Source organism: Capra hircus, chromosome 11, assembly GCF_001704415.2.
Source record: "Capra hircus breed San Clemente chromosome 11, ASM170441v1, whole genome shotgun sequence".
Classification (NCBI taxonomy): domain Eukaryota; kingdom Metazoa; phylum Chordata; class Mammalia; order Artiodactyla; family Bovidae; genus Capra; species Capra hircus.
The window spans coordinates 10,727,598-10,744,214 of record NC_030818.1 but is presented as its reverse complement, the minus strand read 5'-3'; the positions used below and the strand labels follow the sequence as shown (position 1 = coordinate 10,744,214).

Genomic DNA, 16,617 nt, shown 5'->3' with positions numbered 1-16,617 from the left:
CATTCTGAGACCAATCACCTAGAGAGTTGTGCTTTACTCAGTTTTGTAACATGGAGTGCAGATAGCACAGCAGTCAGCAAAACAAAACCGGGTGCAGAGAAGCAGCCGCAACCCTAGCACAGGTTCCAGGTTTCCAGACAAGCAGAAAGGTCGTCAAAGGAAAAAGCGAAAAGGAGAACTGTAGCAGGTGGCCTGAAAAAGCCTGTGAGCCCCAGGGCTCCTTCTAAAAAGGAGGCGCAGTGCTTAGGAGCATTCTTGTAGTTTTCCCGAGTGTGAGGTGGGGAGAGGGGCAGGGGATTAAAGATTCTGCCGCTATAGTGGCAGCTTTCCTTGCTCCCAGGACTGGGGAGATGGGGAGCAACGACTGCCTGGGTGACAGAGCCCCCTTCCCTCACATTATCCTAGCGACAGCTGGCTTTTTGCCTTAGTATCCCTTGTTAACCCTGTAACCCTTGACCAAGGAGCCAGATGAGGGCGGCCAGGCAAACTGCATCCCTTCTCTTCCAGCATCAAAGGCCCTATAATCACTGGTTGCTTTTGCTGGGGGAGTGTTTAGGCTCTGAAGCAAACTGGTTAATTTAAGAAGAAAGAGAACATTATTCCTAAATTGGCCCAACTTTTTTTAAGAAAAAAAGCTTGTGGACCTTATGTAAACTTTTTTCCCAGGAAATGGCATTACTTCTTTTTCCTTCTTCACCCAAAGGCTCAGAGTTAAAAAAAAAAAATCTATATAGTTATAGGTATAAATCCTTTCAAAACTCTTCATAACAAATAAACATAATTCAGCTTCACCAGTAGTCTGACATTTCGAAATGGTGAAAATGTTGAGAAGTTTAAAGGCACTGTTGGTGAGTCTGCTGAGATTGGCACACTTGTGCACTGCTATTACAACTGCGATGTGGCACTTTTCTGGTATTAAAAATTCATGTCCTCTTCCCCAGTAATTGCACTGCAGGGAAGCTATCCTACAGAAAAAGACGTGTACAGAGATTTACTTGCAAAAGCAAAATGAAAAATTGAAAGCAGTGTTAATATATAAAAATAGAATTACATTATGTGAAGTTTCACTTTTACAAAGAACATGTTCGATAGTTACAGCTGTGTGGAGTCGTTAGGAGCATCGAATCGGGTCACGTGGAGTTTTAATCCTGGCTACAGGCACTTTGAGCTATAGGGCAGCTTTGGCTTCTCCCTAGGCTTCAGGAGAAAAGATGCCTCCATAATGGAGAAGTCTGGGGTACCACCTTAACAGAGCGACCAAACTGTACCACCAGTGATGAGGCCAAGTGACGGTATGTGCCTCCCAGTGATGTAAAACTGGAAGGACACAAAGTCTACGTCTCATTCTCCAAAATATTTAAACTGATTCAAATCACGAACAAACTCATTCCGAAATTCTGAAAGACGTCTGGGGCACTCCTCAAAAAATGTCAACATCACCTTTAAAAAAAAAAAATTGTTCTAGATTAAAGGAGCCTTTAAAAGAGACATGACTGTTGATATAAGACAGAAACCAACAAAATTCTGTAAAGCAATTCTCCTTCAGTTAGAAAATAATTGAGAGAGACATGGCAACTAAATACAACAGAGGGTGAAGTGCCCCAAGGTCTGCAATTTACTTTCAAATATTTCAGAAAAGCAGTGTTTGCCCACGCATAGACAAGACTAAGAGCAAGCAAACTTGGCAAAACATTAACATACGGCCCGTAACCTACTCTATCTTGACTGACACAACCATATTTTAAGACAAAATACGAAAAAAAAACCAAACCATTTATAAAACATGATTTTTAGCTGTACGACCTTGCGCACATTATTATTTGTACAACCTTTTAACGGGAGTAATCTACTTCATATGATGCTGTGATAATTAAATGAATTCTTGCATACAAAAACTTGGAACCAGGAAGCTTGGAACGGGTGATGCTGGAGTAGCCAGAATTAAGTGCAAGAGTATGAGTTGATGGATATAAAGTCATTTAGATAAGAACCTCGTATACTGTAGACATTCAATAAATGTTTGCAATTATTCCAATTATATAAAAATAAAATATATTTGGACAGAAACAGAAGACAATAACAACAATAACCGTGATTATCTTTTAAAATATGAAAAGGTAGGACCAGGAGTGGTTTTTTGTCCCTTTGTTACTATTCTGTGTTTTAAAACTTTATACAACACAACATAACAGATTTTATGATCTAGGAAAAACAATGAATGTTTTTTATAAAAGCTGAAAAATTTTTAATATTTCTGTCATTTCACAAAACATCTTTTGTTGACATTCTACAAATGATACCATCCAATAATGTTCCAATACTTTCTTCTTGTGAAGATAGTTTATATACCTATAAGCATAAAAGACAGATTATGACATGCTGACATATTCATGCACTACTAATTTTCATTATACAAAAACGTATATGTGGCCTAATTTATTACTCAATTATTGGGATAATGGGATGGAATCACAATGTGATTAAGGTATGCAAAGTAAACAGCAACTCATCACTTACGTCAAAAGTATCAACTGCAGTTATAGTGATAACTCTAAACATCAAAACATTTGTACCAATTTTAAAAGCACACATCTAGACATTAACTTCATACTATATTTTATATTTCAAATGTAAGCTTGATATCTAAAGTTATCTATTCTTTTTAAAAGAATGTCTTTACCAACTAAGTTTCTAATTATATCTTACATAAATCTGCATTTCTTTGCATGTCTTATCATTTTTCAAGTAATTTTTAACTATATTAACCTTTCTTAAAAGTGAAAACAATATAGAAGCATTGGTGATAAGGAAACAGTATTATTCCACATCTATCATGCTCTTTCTAAAAATACGGGTTTACAAACCTTTTTGACTTCTGTAATATTTGTTATTTCAGGGAGATTTTCCAGAGGAACCTGGTGACCTTCTACCTGAGATATTAGGTGTTCTTGATTTATTTGTTTTTCACCCTCTTCAATATAAGCAATCAGAATTGAAGTATCATTTGCTGAGATACCAAATTTTTTCAAGGCCTCTGAAATCTAAGGGGTGAAAAAGACAATAAAATCAGTAGTCTCAACATGTGAAACCTCTCCCCATTTGCAGCCTTTCCTGGTCAGATTCTTATTTTTCATAGCCTAGTGGTTCTCTCTGCCTACAGTTTCGCAGTGTCCCTCCCTCATCTCTACCACCCCTGCCTCTAGAGTACTCCCCGCTCGAAGCTGCACCTCATTCCCATAGAATTCAGCCTGGACTTCACTGGATGGATCCAGTGACTCGGCACGCCCTCCTGCCCTCCAGCCAGCAGGGCTGTCTGGGCTCCCGTCCTTTCCTACTTTTCTCGCCTGTGCCTGCACTTTGTCCTCTACCTGGGCTGCCAGCATCTTTCAAGGGTCCAGTTCAAAGGTCATTCCTTTAGCACTTTCCTCCTTATAGCATGAATTGCTTCTTTGTTCCCACAGATTTGCATTATTATTCCACTATATCAATTATCTTAGGACATTTGAACTTTGTCTTTTCATCTGCCTTTCTTGGGAACATTTCTGACTCTAGACTGGAACAGGGGCAAGCTTAACAGATGTTTATGAACTGCAGTCTCTTGAGTTATTTCAGTGATCTCAAAGAAACAATCACCCAGTAATTTTCCCCAAGATACTGGGGAATCCCATTACTACCCATTTTATAAATTTTTCAAACATCTTTATTTTAAACAATGCCACACGTTTCCTAATCTTTCTCTCCATGTCAGTACTTGACTGTGTTTAGTAGTTACTAGTTAGTGAGTTCAGTTGCTCAGTCGTGTCCAACTCTTTGTGACCCCATGAGTAATAATTAAACTTCGTCAGCAAAATTAGTTGGTTTTTTAAAAAATATGCCCAGGTGGAATGTTTTTAACTCAAAAACTTTGATTACTATCAATATCTCAAACACAAACTCTTCCTATGTACTGCGTGTATGAGCATGTGTTAAGAGCTAGTCTAGGTATCAGGCAGATTTCTGGTCTATGGAAAAGGCATGGTTCTACCCTCAAAGAGTTTATAGGGAGAATAAAAGATGCGCATGGCAACACACAAATACCCATGCCTAATTTTTATCATGAGATTTAAATAGCATTTTCCTGACTCTGTATGTCAGAAAGGACAAATAAAACTATCCTCACTTAATTTAGCTAAATTTCATGAGTGACTCCAATGCTTACTTGTCTCGTAGGCGGCAATGCTAAACCTCAACTCTCTGTCCAGCACTCACTCTTCACTGTTATTTTGGTTTGTTACCAGCAACAGGCTCCAACCCAAGACTGAGTCACACACAGGCTACCATGACAAGGTCAAAAGATATAAAGAAAGTATACGTTCCATATTAATTACATTGTTATTTGGGGAAAGATTGAAAATAACTTCAGTAGACAGAGTTCTTGTCTTCATTTTCCCCAGTTTGTAGAGGTGAACTGCTTTGTTTGCGGCCACAATTATCTGAAATGGATCGACAATCTACCAAAGAGAGCAGAAAGAGTTACACACAGAGAATCTGGAGCACTCTGAAGAACAATGCCCTGTACCCTCGAGTGTCAGGCTGTTTTACTTCATCACAATTTCTATATTTTCAAAATTGTCCAAATCTCAAGGGCCTAGGTGTTTAGAAAAATCACAGAATTTTACAGGTGCAGGCAATTAAGATACAAAAAGTTTTAAAACAACTTATTGAGGACTATTATTATGGGAAAGGCCATATTCTCAACATTTAAACTTTATTTTCTATTCTACTCAAAACTACCCTATTTGATATCTTTTATTACTTTTCATGTGCAATAAATGAGGAAACCAAGGCAAAGAATGGGTTGGAATTTCAGTTCTGCCACTTACCACCAAGGCAACCTGGGCAAATTCCTTAGCATTTTATTTTTACAAGCAGATAATCATCTCACTACTTCATAGAGTTGTTGTGAAGATTAAGTGAGTTAGCAGTAATATAAAGAACTTACCAAATAAGCACTGAATAAAGGCTGGCTACCACATGCTCAAAGTCATAATAAATGGCATAACTGGGATTTAAGTCCTGGTGATTCTACCACTGTGCAATGCCTCCTTTACAGAGGCTTTCTAGGTCACACAAGAAGATGGATATCTAGGCAAATGCCATCATATCAGAGGGAAACCACCTTTCATATCTCCTAGGACGGGGCTCAGCACTTGGCTTCTGCTGCTGCTAAGTCGTGTCCGACTCTGTGTGACCCCACAGATGGCAGCCCACCAGGCTCCCCTGTCCCTGGGATTCTCCAGGCAAGAACACTGGAGTGGGTTGCCATTTCCTTCTCCAACGCATGAAAGTGAAAAGTGAAAGTGAAGTTGCTCAGTCCTGTCTGACCCTCAGTGACCCCAGGGACTGCAGCCTTCCAGGCTCCTCCGTCCATGGGATTTTCCAGGCAAGAGTGCTGGAGTGGGGTGCCATTGCCTTCTCCCACTTGGTTTCTATTCACTGTTAAACTGAAGGCTGGCCAAATCTGAATCCACTCTACAGGTTAGACAAGTCCTTTTACATGAAGATAACAATTTTGGGCTAACCCATAACATCATGAAAAATCACTCATTGCCATGAGTACTTACCACTGTAGGATTTATTAATGAGCCATCAATGGCACCTTCCATGGCCTTTTTTCTCAAGCCCGCAGCATTTTTTACATCTTTAAATAACAGAAGGGTCACCCTGTATTCAGGAAATAGGTCCAGCTGATGTGTTAACTGCATTTCATAGATAAGCAGGATGCTACTGCACAAGACCAAAAGACCAAAAGTTAACAACTGTAAGTCACTAACAAATATCCTTGCTCACAATTAAAGTATTACAACTTTAATAGTAAGATGTAGAACTGTTAAACTTGAAAAATCCACCCCAAAACACCTGGCAGCCTGATGACAGACTGTCTTCCTAACCCTGCTAAGCTGTTCTAGCTTCCTTCCTGGGAAACGATCAAGGGCAACACCAGGTCCCCTAGTTGTACAGAAAAGGCAGGCTCTGGATGAGGGGGAGCTTCTCAACAACTAGGAGCAGGGCACCAAACACTTTTTAGACCACAGGGTACTTACAGCATTAAGGAAACCTCACTCCAACTTAGTCTTTTTAGCTTTCTAATCTCACCATTTTATTTATATTTTGACAGAATCTAGACATAAATATAAGGCAGAAAACAATCTTATAGAAGAAAGTATGACACAACTCAGATATTCATTACATACATGGGAATTTAAGCCTAGAGGGTACAATTCTTAAATAGTAACACCCTTTATAGACACAAACTTGACAAGAAAAGGACAGGGTATATACAAAAACATAAAAGCAGCATAAACAACAAATAACTGGAGAGACATAATCTATCTTTGAATGAAAATACTAAGCACTGCAAAAATATAATCTTTAAAACAATTTCAATTAAAGTCTCAGAGAGATATTTAGGTGAAGCAATTTTATATAGGTTCACTTTATCCTTTTATCTAGGTTTTATTTCCACCGTTTTTCTGAAGGAATAAATTGGCAATCTGAAGATTTATGTAATAAGATATTTTTATCATCCTGAGTAAAAGGTTGAAAACCTACCTAACTAGTAACAGGCCCAACTACAGTGGCTTTACTGACCAACCACTAAAAACTGTAGTCTTGAAGAGTAGCTAAGGATGTGTAAATATAGTAATAAATAACATTAAGTACTTAACATCTGACTGGAAAATAAAACACAAAATGTGCATAATATGTGGGGTTTTAAAAATGTACACAAAAAGAAAACTACTGAAAAAAACAACAAAATATTATCTTTGACTTGCCAGAATTACATCTGATTTTTTTCTGTTACAATCTGGAAAAATAAAATCGTGAAAATTAATAATTGTTAATAATGTCTTGGCAGAGCAGGGCCACACAATCTTTATTATCATGATAACATCCAATGGAAAAAATATATATATACATAGAATGTATACCCAATTCTACCCCCCCCCCTCAAATGGACTCAGAAAACAAAAACAAAGGAACCACACCAAAATACGGCCATCTTAGGTAGCAGAATTACAGACAACTTTGTTTTCTAGAAAAAATATTTTTAAATGTTCTGAATTTTCTACAGTGAGCACACAAAAGATAATGAGTACATACAACCAGGGAGGAAACAATTTTTCGTGTTTTTTGTTTTTACAGTAGGGGGAAAAGGGCACCTATCAAATGTCAAAAATGGTTTTGGTTTGTTTTATATAATTCACTCACTTAGGTCAGAAACTTCGAACCATCGCTGGATACTTACCTTCCACTCAAATCCCATATCTTATGCAAAACTCTTGTCAATTTCTAAGTATCATCTTGAAGGGTCCAATTCTCTCCCATACCTACTCTGCCACCGCCGTTGGCCACCTTCTCTCCTCAACAGCGGTGACCTCCTAGAAGTCGCCTCACAATTCCTTCCCTCCTATCATCCAACTTCCACCCGGGAGTCAAAGTGATCTTTTCAAAACGTACACCAAATCCTGCCCTGCTATCAAGTCCCTTTATGTCACGGAGTCCCAGACTGTGATCTGAGACCTTCCTCCCTCTTCCGCTTCCTAGCGCAGCCCTGCAGACCGCGCTCATTTCCCCACAGCCGCACTGGCCCTTCCAGCTTGTCACCACCCCCAGTCCCTACCCAGCACGCCCCCTCGGACAGGCGGTTACTCTGAGTTAATCCTCCCTCCCTTCGACTGGCCAGTAAGAGCCCATTTGCCGGCGCCCCCAGGACTAGTCTCCTATTCTACGAGCTCCTCTGTTATAACTTTGGTGAGTCTGAGGCTCATCAGAATGCTGTTATCGTCCGCCCTCGAAGGGAGGCTGAGCCGATCACTGCCGGGCTGCATCCCAGGACCCGACCTTGGCAAACGCTCGATAAACAAGGGCGCCGAGAATCACAGGTATCATCTGGAAAATCACTGGTCTCCAGTCGCCGCCCGACCCGGCCAGCGATGTGGCGCCAGGAGTACTCACCGTCGCGTCCCCGTCCGTCTCGTAAGATCTTCCCCACGGAAACAAAGCCCTCAACTTCCGGGAGATCTGCGGCAGCTGCGCTCCTTCCTCGCCCTACCCGACCCTGCAGTGTCATTTCAGGTCGGGGTCGGAGGAAGGTTCTCAGCTACCTCCTTAGACAGAGTGTTTCGCCGGCGTGAGTCGCGTCTGCTGACCCGAAGGGGAGCAGGGGCTCAGTCCGCGACTTCCTGTGAGAGTGGCGGCGAGGCTTCTCCGGCCGGGCCCGAAGCTTGAGTGCGGGTCTTAGGCCGCTTGGCCTTGAACGAGACATCCTGTTTCGTCCTACGCGAAGAAAATTAATGGCTCCGATGAGCTCTACATATGTCTCCGCTGCTCGAGATTCTGCAGTTCTTTTTCGAGGCAAGCAGGACTCAGTTTTTTCTTGTTCTGGACGAGGTCCACTTGGCCAGGATCTCCTGGAGCCGAAAGCGCTCGGCCATCTGCCTAGGGTACTTGAGAGAGGTGTCAGTACAACCTCTTCCCCCAGCAGGCTCCCAGGTTTGCCATCCCTGAGTGTATCAGCCTCCGAAAGAGGAGGTCATCCGCTGAATGGATGTTTTTCTTCCATGTTATTCTTCCATGTTTGTTATGCTTGGGGGCTCATCTAGGTCAATACTTTTCTTTAAACAAAAAGGTAAATAATAAATAGGATAGATATGTGCTATGGAGAAAAAAACTAGAGAATAGGGGGTAATGTCAGGCTGTGAGTATTACCGTTTAAAATAGGATGGTTAAGAAAGATCTCACCAAAAAGGGCCATTTGTGACTGGGGGAGGTTTGGAGGCAGGTTCTGTGTGTATCTGAAGAGCAGCAATTCCAGAGAGAACAAAGAAGAGTTAAAAGACTCAGAACAGATATGGCCTCATTTAAGAAAGAGCAAAGAGAACCGTGTGGCTTGAGCCCAGTGGGAATATATATGAAATTATTCTGAGGAAAGACTGGTATCCAGATTATATAACCAACTCCAATTCGAAAATAGTAAGAGACACAACCTGATTAAGGATAGATGGCACAATTGAACACATTTTAGGAAAGATACATGAAAGGCCAATAAAAACATGAAAAGATGCTCATCATTAGTCATCAGGGAAATAGACACAAATTAAAAACATAATGAGTTATTACTACATACCCATAAGAATGCTAAAATTTGAAAGACCTTAAAAATTTTAAATATCAAGTGTTGTCAAACACCCAGAACTGGAACCTTCACATATTGCTAGTCGGAGTATAAAATAAAAATAGTGTAACCACTTTGGAAAAGAGTTTGGCAGTTTCTTAAAAAAGTAAATGCATGGCGCCATTGTTAAGGAACCCACCTGCCAGTGCGGGGAGGCAAGACTGCTGGTCTGCTCCCTGGGTCAGGAGAATCCCCTGGAGGAGGGCATGGCAGCCCACTCCAGCGTTCTTGCCTAGAGAATCCCATGGACAGAGGAGCCGGGCAGGCTACAGTCTATGGGGTTAGAAAGAGTCAGACACGGTTGAAACAACTGAGCACACTCCCTTGCACGTGCATACTTAACCATTCGCAGCAGTTCCACTCCTTGCTGTTTAACCAGGAGCAGTGACAACGTGTCCACCCACAGGCTTGAACATAAATGTTCATAGCAACTCTACTCATGATGGCCCCAAACTGGGAACAACCCAGTGCCCAATAATACATGAATGGATAAACAAATCGTGGTAAATTCATGTCATGAAATACTATTCAGTAATAAAAGGAATGAACATACTTGCAACATGAATCAATCCAAAAACATGCTCAGCAAAAAAAGCAAAGTAAAATTGTTACTGTATGTTTCCATTTCTACAAAACTATAGGGATTGCAAATATAGCAAATTTATTCTAGAGTGAAAGCAAATTAGTGGTTGTTAGGGATGGGGAAGTGGGAGACACTGGGAAAAAAAAACCCAAGAGAACATTTGCGATGAAGCCAATGTTCTATGTCCTGATGTCATGTTAAGTACAAGGGAACCTGCGTTAAAATGCATCAGATTATGTCATTTTAAAGAGTACATTTTGTAAAATTTCTCAGTAAAGTTGATTTAAAAAGACAAAGTTGTCCAGTTCAAAGTGACTTGTCTGTGATCACCAAAAGCTGGAAACAACCCAAACCCTTGTTAAGTGAATAAACAAACTGTATATCCATACAATGGAACACAACTTGGCAGTTAAAAGGAAATCAACTATTACTACATACAATAACACTGACAAATTTCAAAATTATGCTGAGAAAAAGTCAGACATAAAAATAGTGTATCCTGTGATTCCATCATTTACATAGAACAGATCCTACTGTATAGCACAAAAAACTGTATTCAATATTCTGTGATAAACCCATAATGGAAAAGAATATTAAAAGGAATAGAATATATATTCAATATATATGTATAGCTGATTCACTTTGCTGTACAGCAGAAACTAATACAACATTGTAAGTCAACCATACTTTAATAAAAAAAAAGTTTAAATAAAACGGAAATTAAATTTGCTGAATTGCTTCATAAGGAAATAGAAAAATGCCCTGTGTCAGGCTGTTGAAAATGTTCTCTCTTGAACATAACTTCTAGCAGATGGAAAGAGGGCTCTTTAATGTTTCCATTTTCTTTGATGCTATTAATATTCCCTTATAATCTCTGTGTATGTGGTCACAGTTGGTCTCTTGAGGTAGTTCTACTTTACCCTCGATTTCTGAAGTCATTAATGTCGATATAGTAGCAACCACTACCACCTACCTGTGGAGAAGGAAATGGCAACCCACTTCAGTGTTCTTGCCTGGGAAATCCCATGGACAGAGGCGCCTGGTAAGCTATGGTCCATGGGGTCGCAAAGAGTCAGACATGACTTAGTGACTAAATAACAATTCTATTGGGGGTATATAAGAATAGAGTGTGAGGGTGAGGAACAGGCTTCACAGTGAGCCCAAAAGACAGGTTGTTTGGTATATGTGTTCACTCAGCAGGTTGGTTCTTCTCTGGAAGGCTTGCTAGGAAAAGCCATTCCACGAGTATTCCACAGAAGGGAGAATGGAGGGGGAATTCACCTGCCAGGCTCCCTTCTCTCCTGCATTTCATTATTTAAGGCTCCTCACACGGGAGTCAGCTGCTCTACACTTCTGTGCATCATCTCACCCTCCCATGGCAGCTCATAAAGCCAGAGCTTGTGGCCTGACGCCCAGCATCTCCTCCAGCTCCAAAGTGGAGGGATGGCTGACAGAGAGGGCTTCACAGGGGGGCTGTAAGGGCCATGCAGGCCCAGGGTTTAACCTGGGCTCCAGTCAGCCTAGGGAGTGCTAGGTTTGCCTGCAAAGGCAAAACTGGGGAGCGTGGGCCAGGTGGCAGATGGCACTTTCAGGAAGGAGGAGGAGACCATTCTTGGAATCTGTATTTCGCATAACAGGATATAAATGAAATAAATGCTAAATAGTCCTACAAAGTAACTTGTAGCTAAAGGAGTAATGCAGTAGGTGGGTAAGGTTAGGAGACATGGCTTTCCTGAGGAGATGGGGCTTTGAGAATGATTTGCCCATAGAGGCTGCAGGAGAGCTGTTACAGCCAAGAAACAATCTGAAAGACAGAGATACCGCGGCATAAATGTGTATGTGCTCAAGAACTGCTGGCACAGTGAAGGACGGAGTGGAGCATGGCAGAGGCTTTGAAAAGTCAGCTGGGAGTCAGATCACACAAGGTCTTGCCAAGGAGTTGGAAATGGATTCTCAAGGCCATAAGCCATTCAAAATTTCCAAGAGTGGGATAACATTCATGAGTTTGTGTTAGGATATAATTCTGGGGCAGCTGTTAGAATTACACTAGAAAGGTGGTTCAAAGAGGATTCTAGGTAGGGCTTTCTCCATAGTAGGAGTGTCTGTAGTTGACTGTATGGGTCCAGATCATGACTTAGGGCACTGAGTGCCCTGCAATTCTGGAATGTAATGCCTAAAAATCAAGCTTACCAGACTGATGTTAAATCCAAAACTCATTTAATTGACAAAGTCTCATTATACTGTGCCAGGAACCAGCGTGAGGAACTCGGCCTGTGGCAAAGGTCATGAGGAGGGAGGCTCGGCATACGCAAAGGAGGGATTGAGCCTCAGGAGACCTCCTATTCCTAAACATCTACCCCCCAAACCAGAGTCTGCCTACTTTACTGTTTTATGCTCTCACCTACACCTCTGACTTTACGGGGGGCTGTCCCCCACCACCTCTCTCGGAGAAGTAGTCAACTTGCAGCTCCAGTCAATAAAAATTCCTGGGCGTGACAAGAATGTTTCAACTTACAAACTCCTCTGAAGTTTCTCTAGCCTGCCTGAACAGGTTCGTCCGGCCACATGTGATTGTTTACAGCCTCCCAACCGTGAGAGGCACGAGATGCTTTAAACTTTCTAAATACAGATTCTTTTGAGAAGTTAGAAATTATTAGTATAGTGGGTTGGTTAGAAATTATACTGAAGGGTTTTCATTTGTTGGGCCAATATTTGCTGCTAAGTCTCCATATTCCTTGCCCTTATACACATTAATGAATATAACTAGCATATAAGAGAAATAAGTATTAACCATTGATATTAATCATGTTAAACCTTCAGTTCAGTTCAGTTCAGTTCAGTCGCTCAGTCGTGTCCAACTCTTTGCAACCCCATGAATTGCAGCACGCCAGGCCTCTCTGTCCATCACCAACTCCCGGAGTTCACTCAGACTCACGACCATCGAGTCAGTGATGCCATCCAGCCATCTCATCCTCTGTCATCCCCTTCTCCTCCTGCCCCCAATCCCTCCCAGCATCAGAGTCTTTTCAATGAGTCAACTCTTCGCATGAGGTGGCCAAAGTACTGGAGTTTCAGCTTTAGCATCATTCCTTCCAAAGAAATCCCAGGGCTGATCTCCTTCAGAATGGACTGGTTGGATCTCCTTGCAATCCAAAGGACTCTCAAGAGTCTTCTCCAACACCACAGTTCAAAAGCATCAATTCTTTGGCGCTCGGCCTTCTTCACAGTCCAACTCTCACATCCATACATGACCACAGGAAAAACCATAGCCTTGACTAGACGAACCTTAGTCGGCCAAGTAATGTCTCTGCTTTTGACTATGCTATCTAGGTTGGTCGTAACTTTCCTTCCAAGGAGGCTAAGTAAATTCCTTTCTTGATTATAACCCCCTGCACCCTCACCTTATAGGAACGAAACTTTATCTGGTACCTTCGGAGGGTGGCGCCAGGTTTAAGAAAAAATCACCCTGGAAAAAATAAGTTTTCTGGTTGACTGACTGTTATCAGAAAGGGCCATAAAATGTCAGCAGGCCTCATGGCCAGAAGATGATGTAAAGCCCCTAAGACCTTTGTATACATTTATATGAAGCACCTGATTTTGACAAGGGTCAGGTCTGCTGATCCCACGTGACTCTGTATTCTATCTCTATGTGTAACAAAAAGTATATAAGCAAACCTGAAAATGAAAACGGATCAGTTTCTGGAAAGACTGATTCCCCTGTGTCGTTCTTTCTTTCCCCTTCTGGCTGAATTCCCATCTGGAGCACGGATGCTCGCCAAGCCTGCTAATTTTGCCCTGGCTTCTAAGACCCACTCGAGAGGGAGCCCAAGGCGGGGCACCCTCCGCTATTCAAGTGGGCACCGGTGGCCTACGTAGGTGTGCACACCTTTTTTCTCAAGGTTTTATTGGTATTCCACGTAAACCAAGTTATTCAGCCTCTTTTTCTCCACTAATTTTCCTACTACACTATTCTTTTCTAATCTCTCTTTATATTTCTAATTATATAGCTTTTTCCTAGGACGCCGACTCCATCTCCCCTTCAAATTACCCTGGATCCACCGGGGCTGGACCCCAGCAATACTGGCTAGATTGAACTCATGTCTATATCTCTACTCACCACCCAAACCCCACCAAAACAGATAAACTCCCAAAGATTAAAAACTCACAAGAGAAGGGGAGGAAGGATGAATGGTAGATGAGAGAGTACAGTAAAACTTTCAAAGCTATTAATTATCAGAATAGAGACAAACAGGGTTTCCGTGGTGGCTCAGTGGTAAAAAATCCACCTGCCAATGCAAGAGTGATCCCTCGTCCAGGAAGATCGCACAAACCTCGGAACAACTAAGCCTGTGCACCACAACTGTTGGGCCTGTGCTCTGGAGCCCCGCTCTGGAGCCCAGGAGCCCTAGAGTCCGTGCTCCACAAGAGAAGCCGCCTCAGTGAGAAGCTGTGCACTGCAACTCGAGAGTAGCCCCACGCGCAGCAACTAAAGGAAAGCCTGTGTAGCAGCGAAGACCCAGCACAGCCAAAAATATAAAAGAAAATTTTTAAGGGCTTAAAAAAAAATGGAGAAAAATAAAACCTGATTCTGTGCAGCAAGGGGAAGCTAAACAAAAATAACAAGATGAGTGACCGCCTTATTACAAGTCTACCATACATGAGCAGTTTCCAGCAGCTCTGAGTGCTCAAATCTTAAGTACTAAACAACAGGCAAAGATCACCAGATATTCCAAGATCACATCTAACAAGAGAGAAAGGCATCAACAAACAGGAGAAAACCAAAACCAAAAACAGCTGATCCAGAGAACAGAAGAAACTTAAAAACTGATAACTTTATAAAGAGAGTAAAGATAATGCATTCATTAAAAAAAAAAGAATGAAGTGCCAGGGAAAGATAGCCATTCAGAAAAGAAGAGCTAGCTATTGGAAATTAAAAACATATAGCAGAAAAAACAGATCTAAATATGTAGCAAAGAACCAATAGAAGGGTAGAAATAAAGCTGAGAAAATTTTTGATTAAAAAAAAAGATTAAAAATGGAAAATAGACAAAAATACAATTAACTTAAGAGGTACATTTCAGAAAATCAAATAGTCAACTAATAGAAAGTTCCCCCAAAAGAAAACAGAGACGGTAGTGCTCCCTTCAGCAGCACATATACTAAAACTGGAACAATATAGAGATTAGCATGGTCCCTGCACAAGGATGACATGCAAATTGGGGAAGCGCTAAAAGATATAGAGGAAGTGAAAAAACTTTCCCAGAACTGATGCACAGAGCCTGCTAGACTGGAACGCCTCATTTGCATTATAAATTTTAAAAACACCCACACCAGGGACTTCCCTGGTGGTCCAGTGGTTAAGAATCCACCTTTCAATGCCAGGAGACATGGGTTCCATCTCTTATCTGGGAAGATGCCGCATGCTGTGGAGCAACTCAGCCTGTGAGGCACAACCATCTGAGCCCCCGCTCTAGACCCTTCAAGCTGAAACTCCTGAAGCCCATGTGCCCTAGAGCCTGTGATCAGCAACAAGAGGAGCCTGCACACAGCAAGAGCAGCCCCTGCTTGCTGCAACTAGAGAACACCCTCACACAGCAACGAAGACCCAGCGCAGCCAAAAAAATTACCCACAGCAAGCCATGTCATGGTATTTCAGGACACTTGAGATAAAGATCCTAAAGCTTTCAGGAACAAAAATTACAGGTCACAAATACAAGTTCTGGGATCAGAATTGTTACTGTTGTTCAGTTGCCAAATTGTGTCCCACTCTTTGTGACCCCATGGACTGCAGCACAGAAATCAGAATAGCACAGGGTTTTAAACAGCAACAATGAACTATGGAAAAATAATGAATAAATGCATTTTCAACTGTCCACCTACAAATGTATAGTGCATCAACTTATCAATGCAGTGAAAGAATAAAATAAACCCATTTCAGACATGCAAAAGCCTCAAAAAGTTTGCATCCCATGAATCCTTGGGAAACCATGGAAGAAAATGCTCCACCGCACAGGGAAGTAAACCATGAAGCAGCAGCTGTGGATCCAGGAAACAGAAGGGGCACAGAGGAAATGACCAGCGCGAAGGCAAAGAGAAACCCCAGGGCAAGAGCTGTGCCCCTGGTGTAGAGAACCACCACCGTGGACCTGTCATAGGCTGAGTTGTGTCCCTGCAAAAGCTGTATGTTGATGGCATCCTAACCACCTGGTCTTCAGAATGTGACTGTACTTGGAAGATGAGGTCTTTAAAAAGTGAAGTTTAAATGAGTTCATTGTGGGGGGGCACAATCCAGTGTGACTGGTTTCCCTAAAAGAAAAGGAAACCTTGACATAGATACAGAGGGAAGACCATGTATAGACAAATGACCAAGATGGTCATTTACAAGCCAAGGAGAGAGGCCTCAGAAGAAACCAGCCCTGCTGATACCTTGATCATGGACTTCTGGCCTCCAGAACTGTGAGAAAATAAATATCCTGTGTTTAAGACACCTAGTCCGTGATTTTTTTTTTTTTATGCCAGCCCTGGCAAACAGTGTCCAACCTAGACCAAGTCAAGAACAAATCCAATCAACCCAAGGAAGAGTTCAAACAAAAAAAAGAGTCTGATGTGTCTTCCCTATCCACATTAGGTCCACAGGAAAAGACACAAAAATGTAGGGGCAAAAGTGGCTTAAGAATAACCATGGCATACCCTGGTTCAGAGGTGAACACTTACCTAGAAATTAACATAAACTTAGGATATTAATTTAACCAAAAGCTGGAAAATAACTATACTGAAAATATACGGGGAACAGAAGTGTGTATGTGGAAAAATGTTA

The 16,617-nt window shown here is 41.6% G+C and overlaps 1 protein-coding gene across 9 annotated transcripts; it reads right to left on the bottom strand.

The window, feature by feature from the left end:
• TPRKB (TP53RK binding protein) lies at positions 1,590–8,232 on the bottom strand. Of its 9 annotated transcripts, none has more exons than XM_005686360.3 (5): positions 7,999–8,232; positions 5,604–5,766; positions 4,356–4,490; positions 2,865–3,041; positions 1,590–2,349 (listed from the first exon to the last, which is right to left on the bottom strand). In XM_005686360.3, the coding sequence occupies exons 2-5, from the start codon at positions 5,742–5,744 to the stop codon at positions 2,263–2,265; spliced, it is 540 nt and encodes a 179-aa protein (XP_005686417.1). In that variant the 5' UTR covers positions 5,745–5,766; positions 7,999–8,232; the 3' UTR covers positions 1,590–2,262. The 9 variants fall into 9 exon arrangements, with proteins under 9 accessions (XP_005686417.1, XP_005686422.1, XP_005686418.1 ...); XM_005686365.3 differs by having other exon boundaries at positions 5,604–5,763; XM_005686361.3 differs by having other exon boundaries at positions 7,289–8,004.